This window comes from Gracilinanus agilis, chromosome 4 (assembly GCF_016433145.1).
Source record: "Gracilinanus agilis isolate LMUSP501 chromosome 4, AgileGrace, whole genome shotgun sequence".
In the NCBI taxonomy this organism is placed as follows: domain Eukaryota; kingdom Metazoa; phylum Chordata; class Mammalia; order Didelphimorphia; family Didelphidae; genus Gracilinanus; species Gracilinanus agilis.
In genome coordinates this window covers 440101585-440125589 of record NC_058133.1, presented here as the reverse complement: position 1 = coordinate 440125589, position 24005 = coordinate 440101585, and the positions used below count along the sequence as shown (strand labels likewise).

The following is a 24005-nucleotide window of genomic DNA, read 5'->3' as shown; positions in this document are numbered from 1 at the left end:
AAGGAGGGAAGATCTTTTAGGGAGTAGGGCCTGGCGAGATGGCAGGAAAAGAACCCCCCCCCCGCCCCCCGCCCCAGCCCCTCTGCCCAGGGGAGGGAGTAAGCTGGGAGGTACGGTGGAGACAGGGAAGGGAGCAGCTCTGCCAGGCTCCCCCCACCCCCTCCCCACCCAGGTCTCTGTGTGTCTTGTTTGCCATACATGCCATAAGTTTGCCATCACGCCTATACCTTTTGACCCTTAGGGAGGCAGCACATTCCTGCCTGAGGAAGAAGAGCCTAGAGGATGTGCTGCCCCAGATCCATAATGAAGTCTTGTTTTACTGTCTATGGAGAAGGTCTGAGGCCAAGTTCTAATAAGAACAGGACTGATCAAAACTTCACACACATCAGGGTAGAGCCATGTCTAGACCTACACTTGAGGGAAAGTACTTTGGTGGCTAGGTCCTAGGATGGCTTAGAGAGGGAAGAGATTTGGGGCAGAAAGACCAACTTTGGAGGGTGGCTGGTAGCTACTGTAATAATCCCAGAGGGAGGATGAGGGCTTGAGAGAAGAAGCTGGCTGTGGCAGTGGAGCAAGGGGAGACATGCTGGGTAGAAAGGACAAAATTGAACAACTGATTGTGGTTCTTTGGAGGTGAATGAAAGTGAAGAGTCAAGAGTGGCACCAGAACTGCCTAGAAAGGAGAGAGTGGGAAGAGGCCCCAGGAAGAGCGTTAGGGAATGCCCACAGTTCCCAGGCATGATATGGATAATCATCCAGCAAAACAGATTGGGAAGGAACAGGCAGGAAGAGGACCAAAGAAACTCACAAAAAGCCCAAGAGGAGAAAGTATTTAGGAGAACATGGCGGCCAACAATGGTGCCATGCTTCGAAGAGGTCAAGAAGGATATGAACTGAGAAAAGGCCATTTGAGGGGTGAGACTGGAATTCCAACTCAGTGGCTTGAGAGGTGAAGGAGTGGAGAGGCGGTAAGTGTAGACAAGTTCTTCTGAGAGTTTGGCAGTGAAAAGGAAGAGGGCCATAGGTGGCTGCATGAGGGAATGGTAGGGTCCAAGGGTTTGCTTTTTTCACTTGGAGAAGATAATTGCTTGTATGTTGGCAGCAAGGAAGGAGTCCATGGTTGGGGTGAGCTTGAACATTCACATGAGATAGGGTATGCTTGTGGGAGCAGCCCCTGTGTACAAATCAGAAGGGTAAAGGAGGAGAGGAACAGCAGTGTTGGGCAGAATTTGGAGTCTGAGGACCTGAATTAGAATCATGCCTTGTGTCCTGGGACAAGTTTCTTAACCTTTCTGAGGCTTAGTGTCCTCATCTGTAAAATGAGGGGCTGAAACAATGACCTTTGAGGTCCCTTCCAGCTCTGGCACTGTGATTCTGTGCAGAAGGAATAGAAAATGATGTTGGAATTTATGATGTGTGGACCTAAAAAAGAGGGTGCTGCAGGGTCCAGAGCTATTGCAAGGTCCAGGGCTGTGATTTGGAAGGAAAGGATAGTAGTGTGGAGGAGAGAATTCATTCCAGTTAAGAACATTTTAGGATTCCTAAAATGGAACTGAGCAAAAGGTAAACTTGAGTAGAGTTAGTCATTGTGAAATGCTGATTTACTTTTGCAAGTTAGAGATGTTTGTTGTTCAAGTAAAATGCAGCTCAGAACCGAATCACTTTCTTCTTTAAAGGCTGTTAAGGTCAGTTTCTGTTTTCCTCTCAAGGTGATGCTAGAAAAATTTTAAGAAAATATTATCCATACTACCTGGTTTAAAAGAATACTGTTTTAATATTACTTAAATGATATTTTGAATTGATTGATAATGATGAGTCTTAAAGTTATAAAGTTAACAATTATGTCATATTGAATAAAATAAGATATTTTTGTGTAAGGCCTTTTCTCCTTTCTCCTTTTTGCTTATAAAACTATTTATATTGGGAATGATTACTCCATGTCCCATATTGGAACATCTTATAAATATAATTATCTTATAACTAATTCCTGATGTGTCAATGTTATCCAAAATTATAGAAAGAAACCAAGGCTTGATTCCTAATTCCCTTCTAAAATATCAAGCCAAAATATTGTACTTTGTTTCTTATAAGACATTGTTTAATAGAATTTAGAAGCTCTAAAATATCTGTGAATATATTTTTAAAGTATGTTAAAAGATTAATGTATTCTAAAAATTTTAAATGCATGACTGAGCACATCTAGGTTAGTTGAGTCTGGAATCTGAAGGCTAATACAAAAGTAGAAGGAATGTGCATACAACATATTGATGAAAAGCAGCATTGTGGTAGACTTTTTCCATGTGGGAGTTAATCTATGAATTTAAATGTAAAAGTATTGCAAAAGCAACAAAATGCCTTTTATCAAGTCACTCATTTACACATGTTTGCTACTGATTTGAAAACTAAGTTGAATTGTTGTCTTTCTGTAATAACAATTTATTTCTCTACAAGACCCTGAAATATTGAACAGAGTTTAGGTCCAAAAGGGACTTGAGTAGTCCACTAGTTCAGAGCATACTTAATTTTTGTAAAAAGCACAATGAAGACTTCTCCAAATATGTCATTATTTAGTCAGCACTTACATCTTAGCGTGTATGGAGCTTCTTAGAATCTTTTTTTCTCTGTTTAGTTTCTTGATAGGTAATCAAAAGCAAAACCTCTACCCTTTTTTGGGGGGGGTAGCATTCATTTCTTTAAATACATATAATTTTTATTGATGCCTTTGATTTTATTACATTCCTTTAAGAATATTTTTCTCCTCTTTCCCCCCTACTATGCTAAGAGCCTTCTTTGTAAGAAAGAGGGGAAAAATTAGTTCAGCAAAGTTAATCAACACATGAATGTGCATTCTTCCATAAATATAGACTCCTACTTCTGGAGTGAAAAGGAGCTGTATTTCCCTACTCGTCATTAAACTTTCTTAGCATTCAGCTTATTTTAAGTTATAGTTTCCTTTATGCTAATTTCTTGGTTCTACTTATGTCAATCAATAAGAAAATAGGCATTTATTAAGGTGTTACTGAGTGCTAAGAACTTTTGAGCACTGGGGTATTTCTCCATATAACATCACCCTCTAGAAATTTAATCCTTTTTTAAAAATTAAATTTCACATTTTTCAGTCATTAAAACCCTCTTTTCTTTATTTGTAAAGTGCTTAGCACATTATCTGGCACATAGTAGGTATTGTGTATAAATGCTTATTTCCTTCCCATTTTCCTTCCTCTTTTTACTCCCCATTGTGAATGAAAACTACTAAACTATGCATACATACCCTTTGACCCATCAATACCATTACTTGGTCTAATGCTCCAGAGAGATTGAAGAAGAAAAAGACTCATGTACAAAGCATTTATAGCACCTTTTCAAAGTGGTAAAGAATTGGAAGCGAAAGGAATCCCCATCAATCCGGGAATGGCACATGTTAGGGCATATGAAGGTGATGAATATTATTCCTTTGTGAGAAATGAAGGGAATGGTTTCAGAGGAATCTAGGAAGATCTGAATAGAACCAGAAGAACAATTTCACCATAATAACAATATTGCAAAGAAAATGAACTTTAAAATACTTAGGCTCTCTGACCAACAGAATGATGAAACCTGCTGCCCTCTTCTAGATAGAGTGCTATACAAAGTGAAGTATATTTTCTTTTCTTGGATATGGCTAATAGCAATGTATTTTGTATTATTATACATATTTGTAATGGGTTCTGTTTTTCTTATCTTCTCAATTATAGGAGGGAAGGAGAGGATTCAGATTTGAAAATAAAATAATATTCATTTTTTAAAGAGAGCATTAGTAACTTTGTTGAGATCAGTTTCTTTTGAATGATGAAGCTGGAAGCTAGACTCAAGAGTTAAGAAAGTGAGGCTCCTGGTGTTGTAGATGGTCTTCTCAAGGGATAAGCTGAAAAAAGGAGGAGAGATTTAGGATGATAATTAGAAAGGATGGACAGTCGGTCAAGTGAGACTCTTGAGAATGAATGAGACCATGATCAGGTTTGTGGGCAGTAAGAGAGCAGCCCGTAGAGAGGGAACTCTTGAAGATAGTGAGAGTAGACATGATGGAGGGGCCAGTGTGCTGGAGATGACACAGAATAGTTTCACTTGTATGTGCAGGCTAGGTAGTCTCTCTCCAGTTATAAATATCAACTCCCCCACTTCGAACCATTTACTGCTTTTATAGAGGTGATTCGTATTCAACTACCTGTTGGACTCGATAGCTTCTGAGGGAATTTCCAACCCTGAAATCTATGACATGCCTTTATTTTCTTTAATTATTTTCCCGAGTCTTGTTTTTTAGTTCTAGTGCAAACTTTTATGAATAATGAGAGACATAAAGTCAAATATCTAGTGGTGCCTCTCTTACATGGAAAATGACTGAGAATTTAGTTTCTTCTGCTTAAAGTATTCTCCCTCCTCCAGCATCTGTTCCTCTCTGTAGCCACTATAGGTTTTATAGTAGATTTTTCATATTAACTCCAACATTTGAGTGTCTATGCTGGTAAAGTGAAGGAGTTAGGGAAAAGTAGTGGTATACCCTTTTTTTTATTTCTGGCCCCCAAAAGGAACACAGAAACTACAATAATGTATATTTAAAGTGATTAAATAAAGTAGTAGAGGGGTATATCATAATAGCACATTTTGTATAGTTTACAAAACACTTATTTATGAAAGTCAGAGTAGAATTGGAAGCCCCAGGCCTTCTGAATTAAAGAGCAGCATTCTCAACAGTTCTCAACTTACCTAGTGTGGCACACTTCTTCCACTGAATTGTTTTGTCTCGATGACTGAGACTTTTTTCCATATTAAAATGAAGGGTTTTTTGATCTTCTTACTGCAGAGCACCCACTAAAACGACCTAGAATTCTTTATGCCAGTTGATTCTGATTTTACTTAGTTGGGGGACTCTTGATGTTGGAAGCCCCATCTGACTCTCAGGAAGCGATGCAGATTGTCTGATTATAGTCTTATTGGGGCACTGACAAGGTAACTGACTTGCCCAGGATCACATGGTTTGCCCTCTGTGGGCTCCAATAATAGATGAGATCTGTCTTCTATTGCCTAGAACTCCAATTCAGTTCCATGTCACTATTCACTTTTCTCCTTCCTTTCTAGTTTCTCTTTCCCATTAGAATGTGAGCTTCTTGAGGGCAGGGAGCAGCTTACTTGCTTGTATTTGAATCTCCAAGTGGCTACATATAGTCATTACTTATTTGTTTACCTTTTCTTTTATATAATCATGTATCAGAGTCAATACTTCACTCACAACTGGGGCCCTTTCAACTGTATGACCATCCTTCCTTTTCTCCTTGACTCTCCTTGGCCCTCCCTACAGTAGTAAAGTTAAATAGGCCATCCTTATGAGCCACTTAATTTCTTAGAAAATCAGAACTCAACATTTTATATGTCTTATTATATTTTTATTTCTTTTTTTAAACATTCTCTAATTACACTTTAATTTGGTGTGTCCTTCCTTTCCACCCTTAAGTTTTGCAGACCTCCTGGCTCCTGGCCATGTATTGGCATCTCTGTCCAAGGATATCTGTTCAAAGTTTCATTTCTTGACCTTGGGAACTTCACATGTCCCTTTCAGCAGATTACTTCCTTTCTTATTTAACTGTGATAAGTAAATGAATAAAAAACAATTTTATGTTCCAGGCAGTATGCTAAGCAATGGGATACAAATACAAAAGAGAGTTCCAGAATCTTATAGTTTAATGGGGGGGAGATAATACATTGGGGGAGAGGGGCAGGGACGGTGTGTGACCAAGGCAGGACAATTAGATCTGGGGAGTCACAGGACTGATAAATTAATCCCTAGGACAGGAGAGTCACATGGCCTCTTCAGAAGCATTGTTAGAAATGTTTATTGTTCATTATTGTTCCCAGAGCAGAGAGCTGAAGAGGAGTGTAGGTAAATAATATCAAGTCAGGGTGATAGCAGAGAAGCATGTTTGTGTATCTGGAGCCATATGTTAAATAGATATGATGAAGTTTAACCCAGGAAATCTTTAGAGAACTTCATCATAGATAAGAAAATGTGTTATGTGTTATGAAGGTTGATGACCAATGTGATGGTAAACAAAACTGGTAGGATAGTGATGTTTTCCACTCTTTCCTGAGTAGAGCAAGCAGACCACTGTTGCTTTTCCCATCTTGATTAAAGCTGTGTTTTCAATGTCATCTCTTCTCCTCTTGGTGATATCAGTTACTCCAAAGGGTTCAATGATGATCTCTATACAAATGATTCCCAGAGAGAAGAGCAAGATCCTGGGATAACCCTATTCTTTCCACCCCCTTGGCTCCCTATTATCTTCAGGAGCAACTCAAAAATCTTCTCTTTGACTTGTAAAGCTCTTTATTTCTCTTTAATGAATTGAATCTATCCTTCTTGCCCTTTTTCAACTCTTAACACTCCTCTTTCTTGATTCAGAATTTTCCTGGTTGGTCCCTCATGCCTGCAACTGAGGAGCCTCCTTCCTTATCTCCAGCCTTAACTTCCTGCCTTCCATCAATCCTCAAACTAAGTTGGGTTTTTTGGTCCACCTTCATCTTAGTGCCTCGCTGTCCCACAGATGTGTAGATATCTTCATCCATAGTTTCACACTGGCTTCTCTATCAGACTGAGCTCCTTGGAAGTTGGCAGTGTTTTTTGTCTTTCTTTTTATTTACAGTACTTGGCACTATGCCTGGCATAGAGTAGGCCCTTTATAGCATTTAACTAGTATTAATACATGACAGTTGACTAATTGACTGACTCATCTGAGCTCAAATCTGACATCCCCAATTGCTCTTTAGATTTCTCTAACTTCACATGCCCAAAACAGATCTCATTATCTTTCCCTTCATAGGCTCTCCCTTCTTTTTAACTTTTCTTTTCCTTTTTTTTTTTCCCAACTCTCTTCTGTCTTATCACCGTTACTAAATATTGGTTCTAGGGCAGAAGAGTGGTAGGGACTTGGTCATTGGGGTTAAATGAGTTGTCCATGGTTATGTAACTAGGAAATATCTGAGGTCCAATTTTGAACCCAAGACCTTATATCTCTAGGCTTGCTTCTCTAACCACTGAACCATGTATCTGCCCCTAACCTTCCTGTTACTCTCAAGAGTACTACCTTGAGTCATGATGAAAAATGCTATTTACTGCCAAAGAGGAGCTGAGAGGGTCTGAATGCAGATGAAAGCGTTCTGTTTTTCACTTTTTCCTTCATAATTTTTTTCTTGCCTGTGCAATATGCCTTTTGCAACATAACAAATATGGAAATATGTATTGCATGATATATCCGTACTTATCTTTTTGACGTGAGGGGAGAAGAGAAAGGGAATGAAATTTTGGATTAAAAATTCATAGACAAGAAATGTTAAAAAATTCTTTTTATATGTAATTAGTGAAATATTTCTGGAAGAAAAAAGAGTACTACTGTGGTCTTTTCTGTATTTAAAAAAATACTTGTGACCTTTTCTTTTGGAAGAGTTACCTTCTTATCCCTGCTGACCTCCAAATTATGAGAGTGGGGAGGACTAAGAATGAATAATGAGCATTTTGAAAAAATATGCATAATTCCTCAGAAAAGAACAAATTTCCACATTGATCATTGTCTCAAATTTTATGTCTCATCCTGCATCTTGAATCCGTTGTCTTTGTCAGCAGGTAAATTGTGTCCAACATCAGTCCTTTCCGATTAAAGTTGGCCACTTCATTGATCAGAGTTTTTGAATCTTTTAAAATGGTTTCCTTTTTTTGCAATATAATTATTGTATAAATTATTCTCTTGCTTCTGCTCATTTTACTCTGTATTGGGTCATATAAGTCTTCCTAGGTTTCTCTGAAATTGTTTTTCATTTCTTGTAAGCCTAACATTTTATTACATTTATTTACTGCTCTTTGTTCAACTATTTAGAGGTAGAATTTTCCCTCTCTGCATTGTATTTCATTTTATTATAGTCTTTTACACATGCTGAGAAAATGTATATTAAAACATTCTATTTATATAATACACTAAAAATGACTTCTGTGAGGGGAAAATGGAAAAGCATAGAAATGAGTAAGCTGAAACCTCTAAGCAGTGAGGAATTTCAGCTCTGATCAGTTTGTGTCTTTGTGAATTTTTATGTTCTACTGTGTGTGTGTGTGCATGGTTGTGTGTGTGTATGTGTGTTGTTCCTCCTTAGTCGTAGCTCTTTTGAGTTCAGGGATTAGTTTTTTTTGTAGGTCAAAATGGGTGTATGTGTCTGTCAGGTCACTGTTAACATTCAAGAATTATGGACATTGGGAGAGATACCAGAAGACTAGAATTAAGCAAATGTCCTAATTATCAAAGGGGAAGGGAGGGAGATGGACTTTAGAAATTCTAATGAATTTAACACGGATCTCATGCAAAATTCTAAAATGTATCATTGAAGAAGTGTATCCCCCGTTAAAATGACCCTCAGGCTTTGGACACCCTTATGTAGTGCCACAATGAGGCATTGGAGTTGGATTTTAGTATGGGACACATTATACTGAATTGCAGTAATAGGTAAATTAAAATGGACTTGCTTTTTCAATAGACTGAAGTTTCACCTTTAACATGCCTCCAAATAGCTTTCCTCATTTTAATATGTGCAATGTAAACTTTACAAAAAAGTATGATGTTTTTACTCAGTTCTTTTTTCTTGATATCATAGCAAATATGTTTCCTTTTCAGAAAGTCAAGATTGTCTGCATAATGTAGCTCAGGAACGTGTGGGAGAGCTGCTGCAGGTTCTTAAAGCCTTTGTAAACAAACACCGAACCTTCAATTCAGATGACATTCTTACTGCCGCAGGAGTAGTTGTGGCCAAAGTGAATGGTAAGAGACTGGCTGTGTCTGGGAAAACCTGAAATGACACTTTTCTTTTTTGCTTCATAATAAGTTGTATTCTTCTCCAAAGTCTACATACCATATGAGATAAGTGCCAGGAATATTAAGTGTCTGAAGAACATTCTGTAGCATCTATTCTTAAATACTCAAAGTGTCTCCCTCAGATGAAGTAAATGAAGGCCTTTGCGGGAGTGCCACTGGGCAGACAGACCCCAAAACTAAAAGTCTGAACTTGCCAGGAGCTGACATTCTAGTAGCAAATGCCCCAAGAACACTTGTAGCCTCAATAGAAAGGGAATAAATACAAAGTCCCCAAAGTAGTTGGGAAGGGAGGGCTCTGGCAGTTGGATGGCATCAGGAAAAGCTTCCTGCAGAAGATGAGCCTTGAACAGCCTCTTGAGAGCTCATTGCAGCCTTGTGGGCTTGAAGGACATTGGCTGTAGGTGCACCCCAGAATGCAAGGGAGGCATCAGTCCTTGATCCTAGGGGCAAAAGGAAGCCTGGAAGTTGGGGGGCCACATGGTTCTGTTCTACACTTAAGAAAAATGGCCTTTAATGCCTTCTACCTCCAGAGAAAGAACTTTTGAAGTTGGATGCTTATGATTTTTCAGTTTGTTTATGGTTTTGTTTGGGAGTTTTGTTCTTATATGAGTATTCCCTAACAATTGATATGGAAGTTTGTTTTGCATGACAATATATGTATAACCCAGAAAAAAAAAAGAAATTGATCTACAGTATTTAGGATGAATTGGATTGGTGAAAGATTTGAGGCAGGAATACATTAAGCATTTTAAATTTGCATACAATTTTATTTTTGTCCAGACAGAATTTTTGATTGGAAAAGATGCTGTTTTGGTGATAATGCATCAAATCCTTGGCCATTCTTAAAGTGATTACACATCTGAGATGTTATTAATGAAGCAGGAGCCACATTATGTAGCAATATGTATCAGCTCAGGCATTGGATCCTTAAGTCTGATAGAAAAAGGGAGGTAGGGTGTGGGGCAGGAGATGAGTCCTAAAGTATAATGAAAGAAACCTAGTTTTGAATAACTTTTCCATGCCTGGGAGGATGAGAGAGGAGTCTGGAAGGGTTGGTTCAGATTCTTAAGGCCTTGAATATCATGCTGAAAAGTTTGGCCTGGGGTGGGTAGTGGGGAAGCTTTTTCAAGCCTTTTTGAGTAAGGAGGGAGTTATCTGGTTAGTGCAGAACTTTGGGAGTGTTCTGTGGCCTAGGAGGACTCGACAGAGGGAGAGAGGCCCCCAATAGGAGTGAGAGAACAAGGAGAAACACGGGCCTCACTGGGGATGCAGAAATCTTCAACCTCTGTGCCGTGGGTGAATTCTCCTTCGGTGCTTGTTCCACGTTCAAGGAACATTCAGCTTTTCCTGAGATTCCCCCACGTGGCTTAGAAGAGCATTCCTGGGGCATCGGTCATGCCAGCTTTGTGCTCTCCTGCTTTGTGTTATAGATTTGCCTGCAAATAGAACCTATAGGATGAGTAGTTTAACCTCATTGTTTGTGACTTCCTGGTTCGTCAGCAATTTAAGTAGTTCTTTTTAGGAGCTTTCATGGCTCTGTATGAAGCCTATACAGGAATACCCGTGGCCGAGAGGAATAATCAGCACATTTGCAGTCTTCAGAATTCTCTCTTATTTCTCTCACTTTAGAAATGCTTGTTTGATTGTGAAGCATTCATTGGCTGGAATTAGACTGAAATGAATTCTCCACAAACAGAAGTATTGACCGAGTTAAGACATTGTGCTAGACACTCGGGGTACGAAGACAAAAGTGAAATTGTCCCTCATTGCTTCTGTCTGGGGAGGTAACGTGGAGGTAGAGATAATGTCTGGAAAATCAGTACAAAGGAACTGTGTTGGTCAGGTTAAGGGCCGGCCACCGAACAAAAAGCACAAACTCCTTTCAAGTCTTATCCTGATGAGTAGAAATAGAGATCGGCAATTAGTGAATTTGCCTTTTGCCCTCTGAACATTAAACATGTTTGTATCGTATGCATAACAGTTATCAGATTTCTTGGTCTGGAACATTGAAAAACTAAAGCTGGTTTGAAATAGGAAAAAATAACAAATTTAACATTTTTACCACACAACTATTTTTGTTTTCAGTAGGTTGTTTATAAATGCCATTGAACTCCATTTTGATAAGGTAATTTGTGGCTATAGATAGCAAAATTTCCATGGTTGCAAGTATAGAAACTACGGTTCATTGTTAGTAGCTGTTGTGTGTAATCAGGATGTCCTGAGGAAAGAGTGTGCATGTTTAGAGTGGATGCCCACATTCCAGAAGCAGACATGAAGAAAGCAGCCTCTCCCAGGGTGCTTTGTAGATAGTTCCTGTATCTTTGGCTATAAGCACCTTTTACATTTCTTATTTCCCTCTCTGGCTGTCTCTGCCTTGTTGGGGTCTTTATTGCTGTTCTTTTAGCCTCACTGGATGGACTGGAAAGGGGAAGATTTCTCTAGCCTTTTCAAGCATTTAAAGGCTGAACAAAGTCACAGTCACTTTGGAATTAGAAGGCAGTTTCTGAGCACACCATCATCTTTGGGGAGTGGCTGTGTTTTTTTCCATGAGCTTCTTGTCATTAGTTTAGGATTTCACAATTTATTACATTTACAGAGATATTTGGCTAATGGATATTTGATCTATTTTATAGCAAATTATACTAGCAATACATTATGAATTGTCAGATTTCTATTCCTTTGCCTCTGGTTTAATCACTCTTAATACCTGGTAAATTAAGAAGGTAAAATATGATTTTAAGAGAATTAAAATTTATGAACTTTCACATTTGTGAATGAATTCTTCGGTTCATACATGATTGCATAGATTGTTTATATTTTTAAAGCAGTTATTTTTAGGCATATTCCACATTTGACACAATGTTACATCACTATTGTGATGTTGATGTAATAAAAATTTTGTTAAATACTAAACTGTGTATTTTTACATATAATATGTTTCTATGTTTAATGTGTGTGCACTAACATGTGCATAAATATTTTTCAACAAATAAATAAGATAGTTGAAAAAGCCTGAACTTTTACATACATGTGTAAGTGTGTATATGCACACACATGTAGGACTTCAGCATATTTTATATGATGTAGACCTTCATTAATGAGAACCAGATACAAAAGCTTTTTTCCCATGGCATTTCACACTCCATAGTATAGTCTGGTTATTTGAAAAACATTCTTGAAGAAAGCAGTCAATAAAAAGAAATAGGATAAAGTAGTTCCTATATCAATAGTAGAATTCTAGAGTGACCTCTTTTGTGTTTCTAGGATTATATTTTTCTCACAAGGAAGAATTATCCAGAAGTGCTATTGGTCAATGGCTCAGTGTACTCCACAAAAATGCCTCTGATTTTTCTGTGGGTTAATTCTTTTTAAAAAAACTTTTTTTTTAAACTCTTACTTTCCATCTTGGAGTCAATACTGTGTATTGGCTCCAAGGCAGAAGAGTGGTAAGGGTAGGCAATGGGGGTCAAGTGACTTGCCCAGGGTCACACAGCTGGGAAGTGTCTGAGGCCAGATTTGAACCTAGGACCTCCCATCTCTAGGCCTGGTTCTCAATCCACTGAGCTTCCCAGCTGCCCCCTGTGGGCTAATTCTTGAGCATAATTATTTCCTTAATGAAGAAGTGAAAGTCATTTTGCTTTCCAAGGTCATCTTATAGTTGCATGTCACAGTGTCTCATGAAGTCCTTCACTGTCAAGTCAAAAAGTAAATAAGTTCTTTCTGTATGTGTGACTCACAAAAATCATCTCATTTTTACTGTAATATATCCTCAACAGCTGTGAATGCCAAAGACATTAATGAAGAAGATAAGAGACATCTTTGCACTGAAATATTTTCATCTATTGAAACACTGGCATTCACCTTTGGTAATGTGTAAGTAAAAGGTTATCATTTAAGGGGATTTAGGCCTAGGTTAGAGTAAGAGTATTGCTTATTTTGGTGCCTTCAAAACTAAGGATTAAATAATATAACAGATTTTGTACCCCTCTCTCCAGTACTACTTCATTATCAGGCTGAAAACTGCTAGGAAGGTAGCTGATTAGAAATAAATATGTTCTCACAAGTTCTAGTATATACACTCTGTGGCTTTGTGTGTTGTTGGACAATTTTATGGGATTTGGTATTGTGAAGGACTTTAGAGATCAGTTAGTTCAATCCTGTTGTTTTAGAGATGAGAATTTGAACCTCGGGTTTGAACTCAGACCCCTGTTACTCCAGGTCCCATGTTATTTCCATCATGTCATGCTGCTTCCCTTTTCTCAGGGGGACAGGGACAGGGTGTGGAGGTTGGGAATCACCAATAATATTTTATTAATTTATTTTAAAAATAAACTCTTTGGGGTAATTTGTTGCATGAAATAATCTCTGTCAAAACATCTGTCTTTTGTCTTTTTCTTCCCATGATAGTGTTTCAGATTTCCTGATGGGAGATGTAGACAGTGGTTCACCATTGGGACTTTCTTTGCCCCCAGAAAGTCAGGTAAGTTGAGTTTAATCATGGATAGACTTTTACATTTAGCAAGCGTTTTAATATAATAATTTCTTTCTTTTTTAATTTGGACTATGTTACCATAATTCAGCTTTCATGTTACTCCTTTACTTAACTCTCTAAGATATTATGCAAGTTAAATCAGCTATGTATAATATTTGGTTCTCGTGTTATGCTTTCTAGTCATTTTTAATTTTCATTAGGATGAGGACACATAATTATTACTTTTCATAGACTCTCGTTTAATATTATCAGTAGTTTCAAACAGTCTTTTTGTACTTCAAATTTGATCATACCAAACCAAATCACCTTTCCATCAAAAATAATTTTGGATATTACACACGATGCTTTGAAATTTTGTGAGTTATAGAATATAGATTCCCCTTGAGTATTTTTTTTGTGTTTCTTCAAGGTCTGATACTCTTCCTTAAATATAGTAAGTTTGATCTTTTGGTTTAATTCAAAAGACAGCTAAGAATACCTCAACCTATTCATGCACCATATAGGTTTTCTCTCCCACCATCAACAACTTCTTCTTCTTTTATTTTTTTTTTTAAACCCTTACCTTTCATCTTGAAATCATTACAGCAAGGAAGTGTCTTAGGTCAGATATGAACCCAGGACCTCCTGTCTCTAAGCCTGGCTCTCAACACACTGAGCACCCTAGCTGATCCCTATCAATCAGTTCTTAAAAGCTATTCAGTTCCCCAAAGGGTAATTCTTCCACAGAACTCTATTTTAACCATGCCTTTAGGGCCCTACTTCCCAATTTGTAAAAAATTGCTATAGATGAATAATTATCTCTCAACTGAAACTTGTGCAAATATAGATATTTGCTAAATGTTTTCTGTGTAGAACTTTAAAGTGAAATTAATAAGTATATTTTTGAAATAGCAACTTGATTTTTGAAATAGATTATAAAATGTTATGTGTATTTAACTAATTTGAATGCAAGAGTGCATTTTTATAAATGATAATTTGGTAATTTTAATTTTTCATTTGATCACTATGGAACTATATACTAAACTTAAATTAGCAAAGTTTGTTTATGGTGAGAGGTCTACAGAATTCTGTGTATTTCAGAGTATATTTGTTATATAACAATGATCTAAAATGAAATGAGAACTAACAGTCACTAATTAATGACTTTGCCTTACCAATTCTAAGGCAGGGTTATTATAAGTTTAGATTGGGCTTTAGGTTTTTAAAAAATGTCATATTTAAAAATGTAAATACTATTCTTGCTTCACAGGCCATATGAATAACAGGTGGTGGGTGGAGTGGCTCTTAGATGTGGCTGATCCTTGATTTCAGGTTTTGAGTGTGAAGAGTTAATTTTCCCAGTGATCTGAGATTGTGTGATTGAGATCTTTGAGTCACAGATGTAAATGGGGTTTGAGCATGATAAAATAATAGGTTGGTGTTCTGACATTCTTTAGCATTGTGCTCACTGCAATAAATCATTTCCCCAGGATCCACTGCTTAGGGATGCACTGTTAAGTCAGCAGTGCTAAATTGATGCTTTATGTAACTTTCATCTTATAGTGGAAACCTTTTTTAAAGCTTCTACTCATTTTTTTGAGAGAATGATTTCTTCTTTCATCCTTTTCCTTATTATTTGAAAAGAACTATGTAACTTTACTGTTTATTTTTTCCTTTTCTTTCCTGAAATTTAATTGGAAAGATTCTATGCATGAAAGCTGTCTTCCTATTTAATGCCTTATTTGAGAATAAAAATTAGTCAATTTGTAATCACAGGGATTCTAAATGATTGGAAGGACTTTCATAACATGAAATGTAAAAGATGTAAGAACACTGTTAGGATCTCCTTTTCTGATTTTCAAAGTGATATATTTTCCACATTATCTTTTTTTCTGCCCTTTTTTGGTAGTCAGAGCTACATGCTATCCCCATCTTTTACTAGTGAAATAATACCCAGGTAATTGAAACTGACATGTGACAGTGCCAGTGAAGATCAAAGTCTCTTGATTGAATTGAATCCTCTTCTTATTGGGTCTAATCAACCTCATAATAGTGTGTATAGCACAATCATAATGTAAATAACACGAAAGATATTTTAAAAACTAAATAAAAAATATCTTCTGAGCTTTAACCCGCTTCAGTATCTCTACATAGTTTTTGATAAGAGATAGTGTAAGGTGGTGGATAGAGAACTGGCTTCTAGATCGGGCAGATTTGGTCCTTCCTTGGACATAGACTGACTTAGTGACCCCCAGCAGATAATTGAATCTCTTCATGCCCTAGTAAATGAATCCTCCTCATCCCTTTGAATGGAAGCTCCTTAGGAGTAAGAATTCTATTTTTTTGTATCCTCAGGACCCAGCCCAGTGTCTGACATATAGTAGGTGCTTACTAAGTGCTGCTTGATTGCCTATTCTTTGGCCAGGATCCAGTTTTTAATAGCTTTTGTTATGTTCCCATTCTGTCACATTATTCTGTCATTATTCTGCTTACAAGATAAACCTATTAAATATTTTTTACAAAGTAAATGACTTCAAGTCTTTGTTGAAGATGTACAAAATGTGAAAGAAGCTTTGGTTCATTTTGTATGCAGCACAACTGTCCTACAAGGTTATGGTGTACTTTCTGAAAAGATTGATTAAGAGTACAAGTAGGAGGGCTGTTCAGTTTTAAGATATTCAAGTAATTTGCAGTTTATTAATCCCATAGTCTTTTCCCTTAGAATTGTTGCTGATTAACCTAGAAAATGAGACATAAAATAGTTTATTCTCTTAGGAGTGTCCATCAGAGAGATTGCAAAAATGAGAATCAAAGTCTTAGATTTGACCAAAGTTTTTTAAGCACCCTTTTCTGCAAAACCACCCAACTCCCCTATCAACATTTATATAATAGTTTTTTAAGTTAGTTGTTAGTTTTCTTAAAAGTTTTTTTCCTTCTTACTTTTGTTTTCCTTTAAAAATTGTTGTTTTTCCATTTATACTGGCAGAAATTGCATCAAGAAGGCCAATAATAGATAGTTAAGAGTGATTAGGGAAAAACCCCAAGATACTAATTTATGTGCTAATTAATCAAAGAAGTTTCAGTTAAGGGAAAAGCATAAAATAAAATAAAAGCATAAAAATGAAGTGCTGTTAGAAATTAATTCTGGCTGAAAATATTTTTAAGCTTTATGGGAAATATTATGTATATGCCTATAAAGATGATAAAAGATGGAGGATACTATGGAGGATCTTTCTTGATACTATAAATGATTTCTTGTTTCGTAACTTTAGTTTTGGGGCTTGTATGAAGAGATTAAATTTACTTACTAATAATTTTTTTATTATTACATGTAAGCTCTTTGAGGGTCAGGATAATTGAGTTTTTTCTTTGTATCCCTAATGTGCTGTGCATCTAATAGTTGGTTAATAAATTTTGTTAACTTTAACCAAATGTTTTAGAATTGATAAATGTAAAAGCCTTATTAAATAAAATTGTTCATTCTTACCTCCAGAACACTGCTATCATAAAAAAATCTGCAAAGAGACCCTGTTAAATCAACATTTCCTTTCAAAATATTAAACATTAAATTCTTGGAATGATTAGGTAGGACTAGATTTTTGTTGATATGTATCAGAATGGCAAATTTGAGAGAAAAAATTTTTTTAATGTATAGACTATAAATTTGCATATAGTTTTTATTTTCCTCCTCTAATCTATAGGTTATTATTTTTTTATGTTATAGTCAATGGAAAACATTTCTGAGAAATCTTTGGGATTGCTGCATGAAAGAGATGATCTTCAAGGTACTTAGGAATATTTGTTATATCATACTTTTGGCATTTGACCTTTTCAGTTAGTACTTGCTAAAAATTATGTCTGCTTGCCAACATTGAAGTCATTCTCCAACTGTACAACTTCCATATTACTCATATTTGGAAATGGAAAAGCCAAGACAGAATCTGGTCTGGACTGATGTAGCTTTTGTGACTTGAAGGCTATTTTTTTAGAGGAAAGAAAAAACAAATAGGGAAAGAAAGAAATAGCATTCAGATACAAACTGTGGCATGTAAATTGTCCTAAAATCCTATCAGCTGTATTTAGCACCAGGTTTCATTAGAGATCATCTAGGCTATGCTTTTTGCTTAGGGAGCTAATACCAGGTTTTCTGGCAGCACTTAAATGTATTCTATATTTAATATTTTCTTTTTCAGGACCTCTGTGGCCCAAAGATTTGGATAGCATGCTTCTGAGGAATGAGGATGGGGTTGAATTGGCATTGTCATATGCTAAAACATGGTCAAAATATATCAAGGATGTAGTTACATGGGTTGAGAAGAAAATCAACTTGGGTAAGTGACCCTGTCAGGTATTTCTTCAGCTTTGTTGTTGTAGAATTAAGCTATTTGTGAGTTGTCTGACAGAATTGTCACTAGTGTGATTTCTAGATTAGTAGTAGTTTCATTGAAGCTAGTAAAAATAATGGTGTTTCTATTGTTAAAATAAGGAAGTGGTCTTAATATATACTTTGTTGAATGTTTTGCTTTGTCTGATAACATGATTGCATCTCGTGCTTTTTGGATTCATTTGATGCATAGGAAAGTCTTTTCTAGTCCTCAGTTTTACTAGATGTGTGTCTTTGGTTTTTTAAATGTATTTCTTATAAGCAGCACATTAAAAAAAGACACAATCATGCTACCAGACAAAGCTGCAGATTGTAAGGTTTTGTTTTCTCATTCTTTTTCATTTTAATATGTTACTTAATGTTAATCAATAATTTTAATATGTTACTCAAAAATAAATTTCAATTTAATATGTTTCTTACAATGTTCAAGTTGTGAGAATTTAATAAAATTATATTTTTATCCATTTATTTCAGATACTGTTTTGTTTACAAATTAGGATTTTTTCCTCTCTTCCTCTGTCAATGTAGTACTATGTCTCCTTTATTTTAGCCTTAATCAATTTTAAGGCAACCCTATTTCTACTGGCTCTCTTCCCTCTAGTCTCAAATATCTTTCCCCTCTACTCTATTTGTTGTCCCATTTCCTAGTGTTAGAGCATTGCTTAACTTATTAGTAATGTTTTTCTTCTCTTCTGTTTCCTCTTAAATACTCATGTAAAATCTCTTTTTTTCTTACCCTTCAATTGATTTAGTTCATTTAAAAAATTGCATTTTTTTGTTCCTTTTTCTAAAAAAAGGATTTCCCTCATTATTTTTGTTATTTATTTTCTGTTTCTGTCCACTTCAGACTTTTATTCTTTGATTCATGTGCCTTGCACATATATATTCCTTGATTAACCTTTGTCTTTATGGAATTAAAGCTTCTAAGATGCCTATTTTGTGTTCCTTAATCTAAACAATTTCTGTGTTATTGTCTTATAGATGTTTTTTCCTGGCCTTTTATTGTTGTGCTTCATTTTTAGAAATACCAATTTCATTGGGTGGTAAAAATATTGCCCCAGTATACAAATTTTCCTGTCTCTCTAATTTTTCAGTTTATTGTTAATCTTTGACCTTTCAAGGGCCATTTCCCTCATTTCCCTTGAACTCTTCTCCCTGGGTCCAAGCCTTCACTCTCTTCTGGCTGTCAGTTGCTCTGAGGAATTCTGATTCCCTTTCCCTTGAGGCATAATGAATGACCTCTTTAAGTACTAAATCTCTGCAGATTGTAAGATCCATTGTAAGATTCTCAGTTCTCATTTATAGACTCAGTCCTCTCCCATGGGAGCATTCATTAGTAGTTCTCCCACTGATGAAATAAGATTCCCCCTTTTACCTGTTTTCAATCCTTTACTCTTCATCCTTTCTCCTTTAGGTTCTTGACTTCCCTGAGACAAATCAAAAGTTAGTTTCCAGGGGCAGCTGGGTAGCTCAGTGGATTGAGAGTTAGGCCTAGAGATGGGAGGTCCTGGATTCAAATCCGGCCTCAGACACTTCCTAGCTGTGTGACTCTGGGCAAGTCACTTGACCTCCATTGCCCACCCTTACCACTTCCATCTAGGAGCCAATACACAGAAGTTAAGGGTTTAAAAAAAAAAAAGAGTTAAGTTTCCTGCCATTATTTTTTTTTTTTAAACCCTTACCTTCCATCTTAGAATCAATACTCTGTATTGGTTCCAAGGCAGAAGAATGGTAAGGGTTAGGCAATGGGGGTCAAGTGACTTGCCCAGGGTCACATATCTAGGAAGTATATGAGACCAGATTTGAACTTAGGACCTCCTGTCTATAGGCCTACCTCTCAATCCATTGAGCCACCCAGCTACCCCCAGTTTCCTGTCATTATTAACCATTGCCTTGATTAGGATATTTAATCCTCTGTTTCTTCTCTCCCTTCTCTCCCTTTAGTCCCACCAAAAAAAACCAAAACCAAAACCAAAACCCTCCCAACATTGATTTACCTGTAGGTAGGGTGTTGGTGTTATGAGGTTGTACATGATGTTTTAGACCTGTTGGTTGATCATCATTTCTGTTTGACTCTGCTTTCATCCTTATCTCCTTGTGTACATTTAGAAAGAAATTTCTTAATTATTTCTTTGCTCTTTATTTTTATTGCTATTTTTGGTTGCTTTTATTTGGTTACTTTATTATTATTATTTTTGTATTTCATTTGAGGTGTTTGAAAACCCAATAATTTCTTCAGTTCTAATTTTCTTTCTAGGGATGTTTTTAAAACCTCTTTCATTTGGCACCCACCTTTTTTCATTAATGTCATGTTCAGGTTTACATGGTAACCAGACACCTTTTATTGCATTTTGGGCTCCTTTGTTCTTTAGAAAGCTATCCTACTCAACCCTTTAGTTTCTGGTAGGAGCAGAGTAGTCTTGTGTTATTTGGATTTCCTTCTTTTATACTTTAAAAAAAAATTTTTTTTTTAAACCCTTAACTTCTGTGTATTGGCTCATAGGTGGAAGAGTGGTAAGGGTGGGCAATGGGGGTCAAGTGACTTGCCCAGGGTCATACAGTTGGGAAGTGTCTGAGACCAGATTTGAACCTCGGACCTCCTGTCTCTAGACCCGGCTCTCAATCCACTGACCTACCCAGCTGCCCCCCTCCTTCTTTTATTTTTGAAGGTATTTTCTTTCTCTCATTACTTGAAGGATTTGTTGTTTCTCAATGAAGTTGTTAAATTTAGTAACGCTTATTTTTTGTAGTTTATAGTATAGATATTCTTTTTTTCTTCTGGAACGGATCGGTGAATTCCTTTCACTTGATAGTTTGTTTTCTAACTTCAGATTTCCTGGTCACTTGACTTAGGTTATTTCTTGCATTATGGTATTCTAGTTTCCTTATTGTGTCATTCTGGGAGGTCTATAATTTTTCCTTTAGTCATCCTCTCTTTGAGACCAATGTTTTTTCTTACTTAGATACCATGTTTTCTTTTAACGTTATTACTCTTTGCTTCTCTTCTTTCAAATTGGCCTTCACTCATCAGTATTTATATTTATAGTTGGTTATTGTTCCATTTTTTTCTTTGGTAATCCCGCCACTCTGTGTGTAAGGTTTTCCTAGTCTGCAGCAATTCATTCTGCTTCTATGATTGTCATTTCTTTTTAAAAACTATTCAAAAGCATACTTGTGTGGTTTTATATACTGTTGAGAATGCAGAGGTCCACTGCCTCATCAAGTGTTGATCCATTTCCCTTTGCTTAAAGCATTTATTCATAAATGCCCCCACTCTTAGCTGGTTTGGAGGCTAGATTCCATTCGTTATTAATATCCTCCTATGATCAAAGTCTTTAACTGAGTTCACCTTCTTACACTCTTCCCCTTTGAGTAGGGTTTCCCTAGAAGCTACACGTACTCAGAGCTGTATCAGTGTCTCCCCATGCTCGGCAATTCATGGTTTTTTGGCTTCAGTCTCTGCCTCAGGTGACTTCTGGGGGAATTGAACTGATCTCAGCTATTTGTTGGGCCCTTTGCTCAGGCTTAGTGGAATGATACCTCATAGCCATCCGGGTATTGTGCCCCAGCTTCCCAGTTCTCTGATTGAGGTCTATGACTGTACAGCTGCTCTCTTGCCCGAGTTACTTTCTGTCTTTTGCTATTTATTCTGTGGCATTGGTCAGAATGCTGGATTCTGTTGCTAGCCCATGGATAGCCTTCTGGGGCCTTAATTTCAGAGTTGGGTGGATAGTGGGAGAAAGTGTTGGTTCATTAAATGAACAATAAACCTTATTTGGATTCTTGATGTTCCAGACTGGAGATGGCTAAAACTGCTTTATCTCTTGGGCACAATTCCTATTTTGGAGAAGTTTGAGAGGTCCTAAAAATCAAAGAAAATGTCTCATTTAGCATCTTGTTGGTCACGTGACCCATATGGTTTTTTTTTTCTTAAGATATAGTTAATATCTTGATTTTTGTTTTAAAGATAACAATTAATTAGAACCTTTCCCTTTCTAGACCTGGAATATGCTAGAAACATTGCAAAGATGGCAGAGACAACTAAAGTTATTATCAGAGTACAGGTAAATACATCTTGAGCTTCTGAGGTTTTCCTAAAAGTTTGTTGCTTAAGTGGACTGAATTGAGTATTTGATGGTGAAACTTAATATTGTTAATGAAGGAGTAACTTTATTGGCAAAGACAATATTGTTTTGGTGTACTTTTGATTTAAATGGGATATTCTTTCCAACAGTTTTGACATTAAACTATATTTACATATTTTCTGGCAAAACAAATTTTGATCCGTAGTTTTACAATTAATTTTTCTTAAGGATCATTGCCATAATCATGATGAACTCTGATTTCAATCATCAGAAAATGTAGCAGGAATGATGCTTAGAGAAGTTGTCTTAACTCCATGGAATTCATTGTCTTGTTGGCCAGCAGTTCTCCTGGCCCACTCCAGCTCCCAGAGCCCTTTCCTCATGATGCCCCATGGGAGCTAGACTCACCACATTTCTACTTTCCTCTCTCAAACCTTAGGAGTTTATGCCATTCCAGACTTTATTCATGAATGCTTTTGATAACGATATTGAGAGCAGTCAGCTTTCACAAAAAACAGCAGCAGCTCTTCAAGCCAACAAATTTGTTCAGGTAAAAAGTTAAATGCATTTGTAGTTTCTATTGCTTTAAATTCAGAAATTACTGACTTGTACATAACAGTTTGTAAGAACAAACACAAACCTAGCAATTTTTATTTTTGATAGCCTCTCGTTGGGAGAAAAAGTGAATTGGATAAACAGAGGAAAGAAATGAAAGACATATGGCTACGAGAACAGAAGAAAATGGTTTGTATGACAATAAAATCTGACAACCAATCCCTCTTTCTTACACTGTTCCTGCCCTGCCTCACATCTGGAAACACCTGCCAAGTACTGAAGTCTCTCTCCTTATGCAGTACTTGTAATGCTTTCTAGTCGCTAAGTTACCTGCTGTGTGGAAAGAATGACTGATGCAGGGTTTCAATGTCTTCTTTTTTCCCTCCATAGCAAGAGACAGAGGCATCTCTCAAAAAGGCAAAACTCTTGTGTATACAACAGCAAAATGAATATGAAAAAGCCAAGTCTTCCACCATGTGTGCTGAAGAGGAATGTCTGAGCTCGAGTGCAGGTCTTGGGAGAGAGACCAGCAAACAGCTAGAGAAAAAGCGAAAGCTGGAAGAAGAGGCTCTGCAGAAAGTGAGGCTTCTTCCTTCTTGGTTTCCTCTCCTTTCATTTTGTTTTGCTAGCGGTGGGAGAGGGCTAGGAGGTGGGTGACAAAATAAGAGAATTCTCACAGTTCACCTGTTGGTCAATTTCCATATGCTTTCTAAATGTTCAGTTCTGAAGATGGTGACAGTCGAAATCAAGAACGGCTGCTCCGCACTTGAAAAACTAAACAATTATGCCATAGTTAGAAGTATCGAGGCCTTGGGAAGGGATTTGGAATGCTATTGCCCATTCTTAACCTTGATATTCTTGAATATTCTGATTCTTTGCAGGTAGAAGAAGCAAATGAACACTACAAAGTTATGATGACAGATATGGAAGAAAAGCGAAACGATTTAGAAAATACTAAAAGTGAAATTTTAACACAACTTCGTGAACTTCTTTTCCAGTGTGACTTAACTCTTAAAGCTGTAAGTAATTTAAGGGAACAAAAGACTTTAATTTTATTAAATCTTTTTTTGGAACTGTGTAGAGAGAGGGGGGAAAGAGTTGTCAGATTTTTGTATAGCTAAAGGAATGTTATGATGACTAGCAGGAAAATTTGATCTATGGTACCATTATGTTTAGTTTTTGAAGCTGCTACAGATAATCCGTAGTGTTGTGAAATATCCTTGCCATGGTTAATATAGTTAATGAGGAACATTGAGTTTCCTTTTCTTTCTATAAAATGTACTGTCGAAATGTAAGTTATCTTCTTCATTGATGTCTCAAACTATCTTATGAAGTTATTCTGTTGAACATTGACATTTAAAAATACAAATTTGCTTGTATTTCTTAGAATTAGAAAAGTTGTTTTCACTGCATTCTCACTATTCTCCTGAATCCTTGTCACCCCCATACTCAGTAAACTCCAGTGGGTTGACTTTCTGTAATGTCCAGGAACAAATAGAAATTGTCTTGTTTGACTTTTGAAATCCTTATTTAACTTGCCGTGCCATACTGTGCCCCCTCCCCCCCCCCCAGACACTGTTTTTCAGTTGTCTTATACCTCCCTCTCTCTCTGTTCCCCCCTCCCC

The 24005-nt window shown here is 36.7% G+C and overlaps 1 protein-coding gene across 1 annotated transcript in view; it reads left to right on the top strand.

Annotated features, from left to right (window-relative positions):
* Positions 1 to 842: 842 nt before the first annotated feature.
* The window catches only part of LOC123246681 (rho GTPase-activating protein 29-like), a 76895-nt gene continuing 53732 nt past the window's right edge, over positions 843 to 24005 (top strand). Inside the window, exons 1-11 of the mRNA XM_044675490.1 lie at positions 843 to 915; positions 8688 to 8831; positions 12662 to 12758; positions 13293 to 13365; positions 17081 to 17141; positions 17550 to 17687; positions 21740 to 21804; positions 22265 to 22375; positions 22489 to 22569; positions 22771 to 22959; positions 23262 to 23399. Of these exons, the coding sequence (XP_044531425.1) occupies positions 843 to 915; positions 8688 to 8831; positions 12662 to 12758; positions 13293 to 13365; positions 17081 to 17141; positions 17550 to 17687; positions 21740 to 21804; positions 22265 to 22375; positions 22489 to 22569; positions 22771 to 22959; positions 23262 to 23399 (1170 nt within the window). The remainder of the gene's footprint in view (positions 916 to 8687; positions 8832 to 12661; positions 12759 to 13292; positions 13366 to 17080; positions 17142 to 17549; positions 17688 to 21739; positions 21805 to 22264; positions 22376 to 22488; positions 22570 to 22770; positions 22960 to 23261; positions 23400 to 24005) is intronic.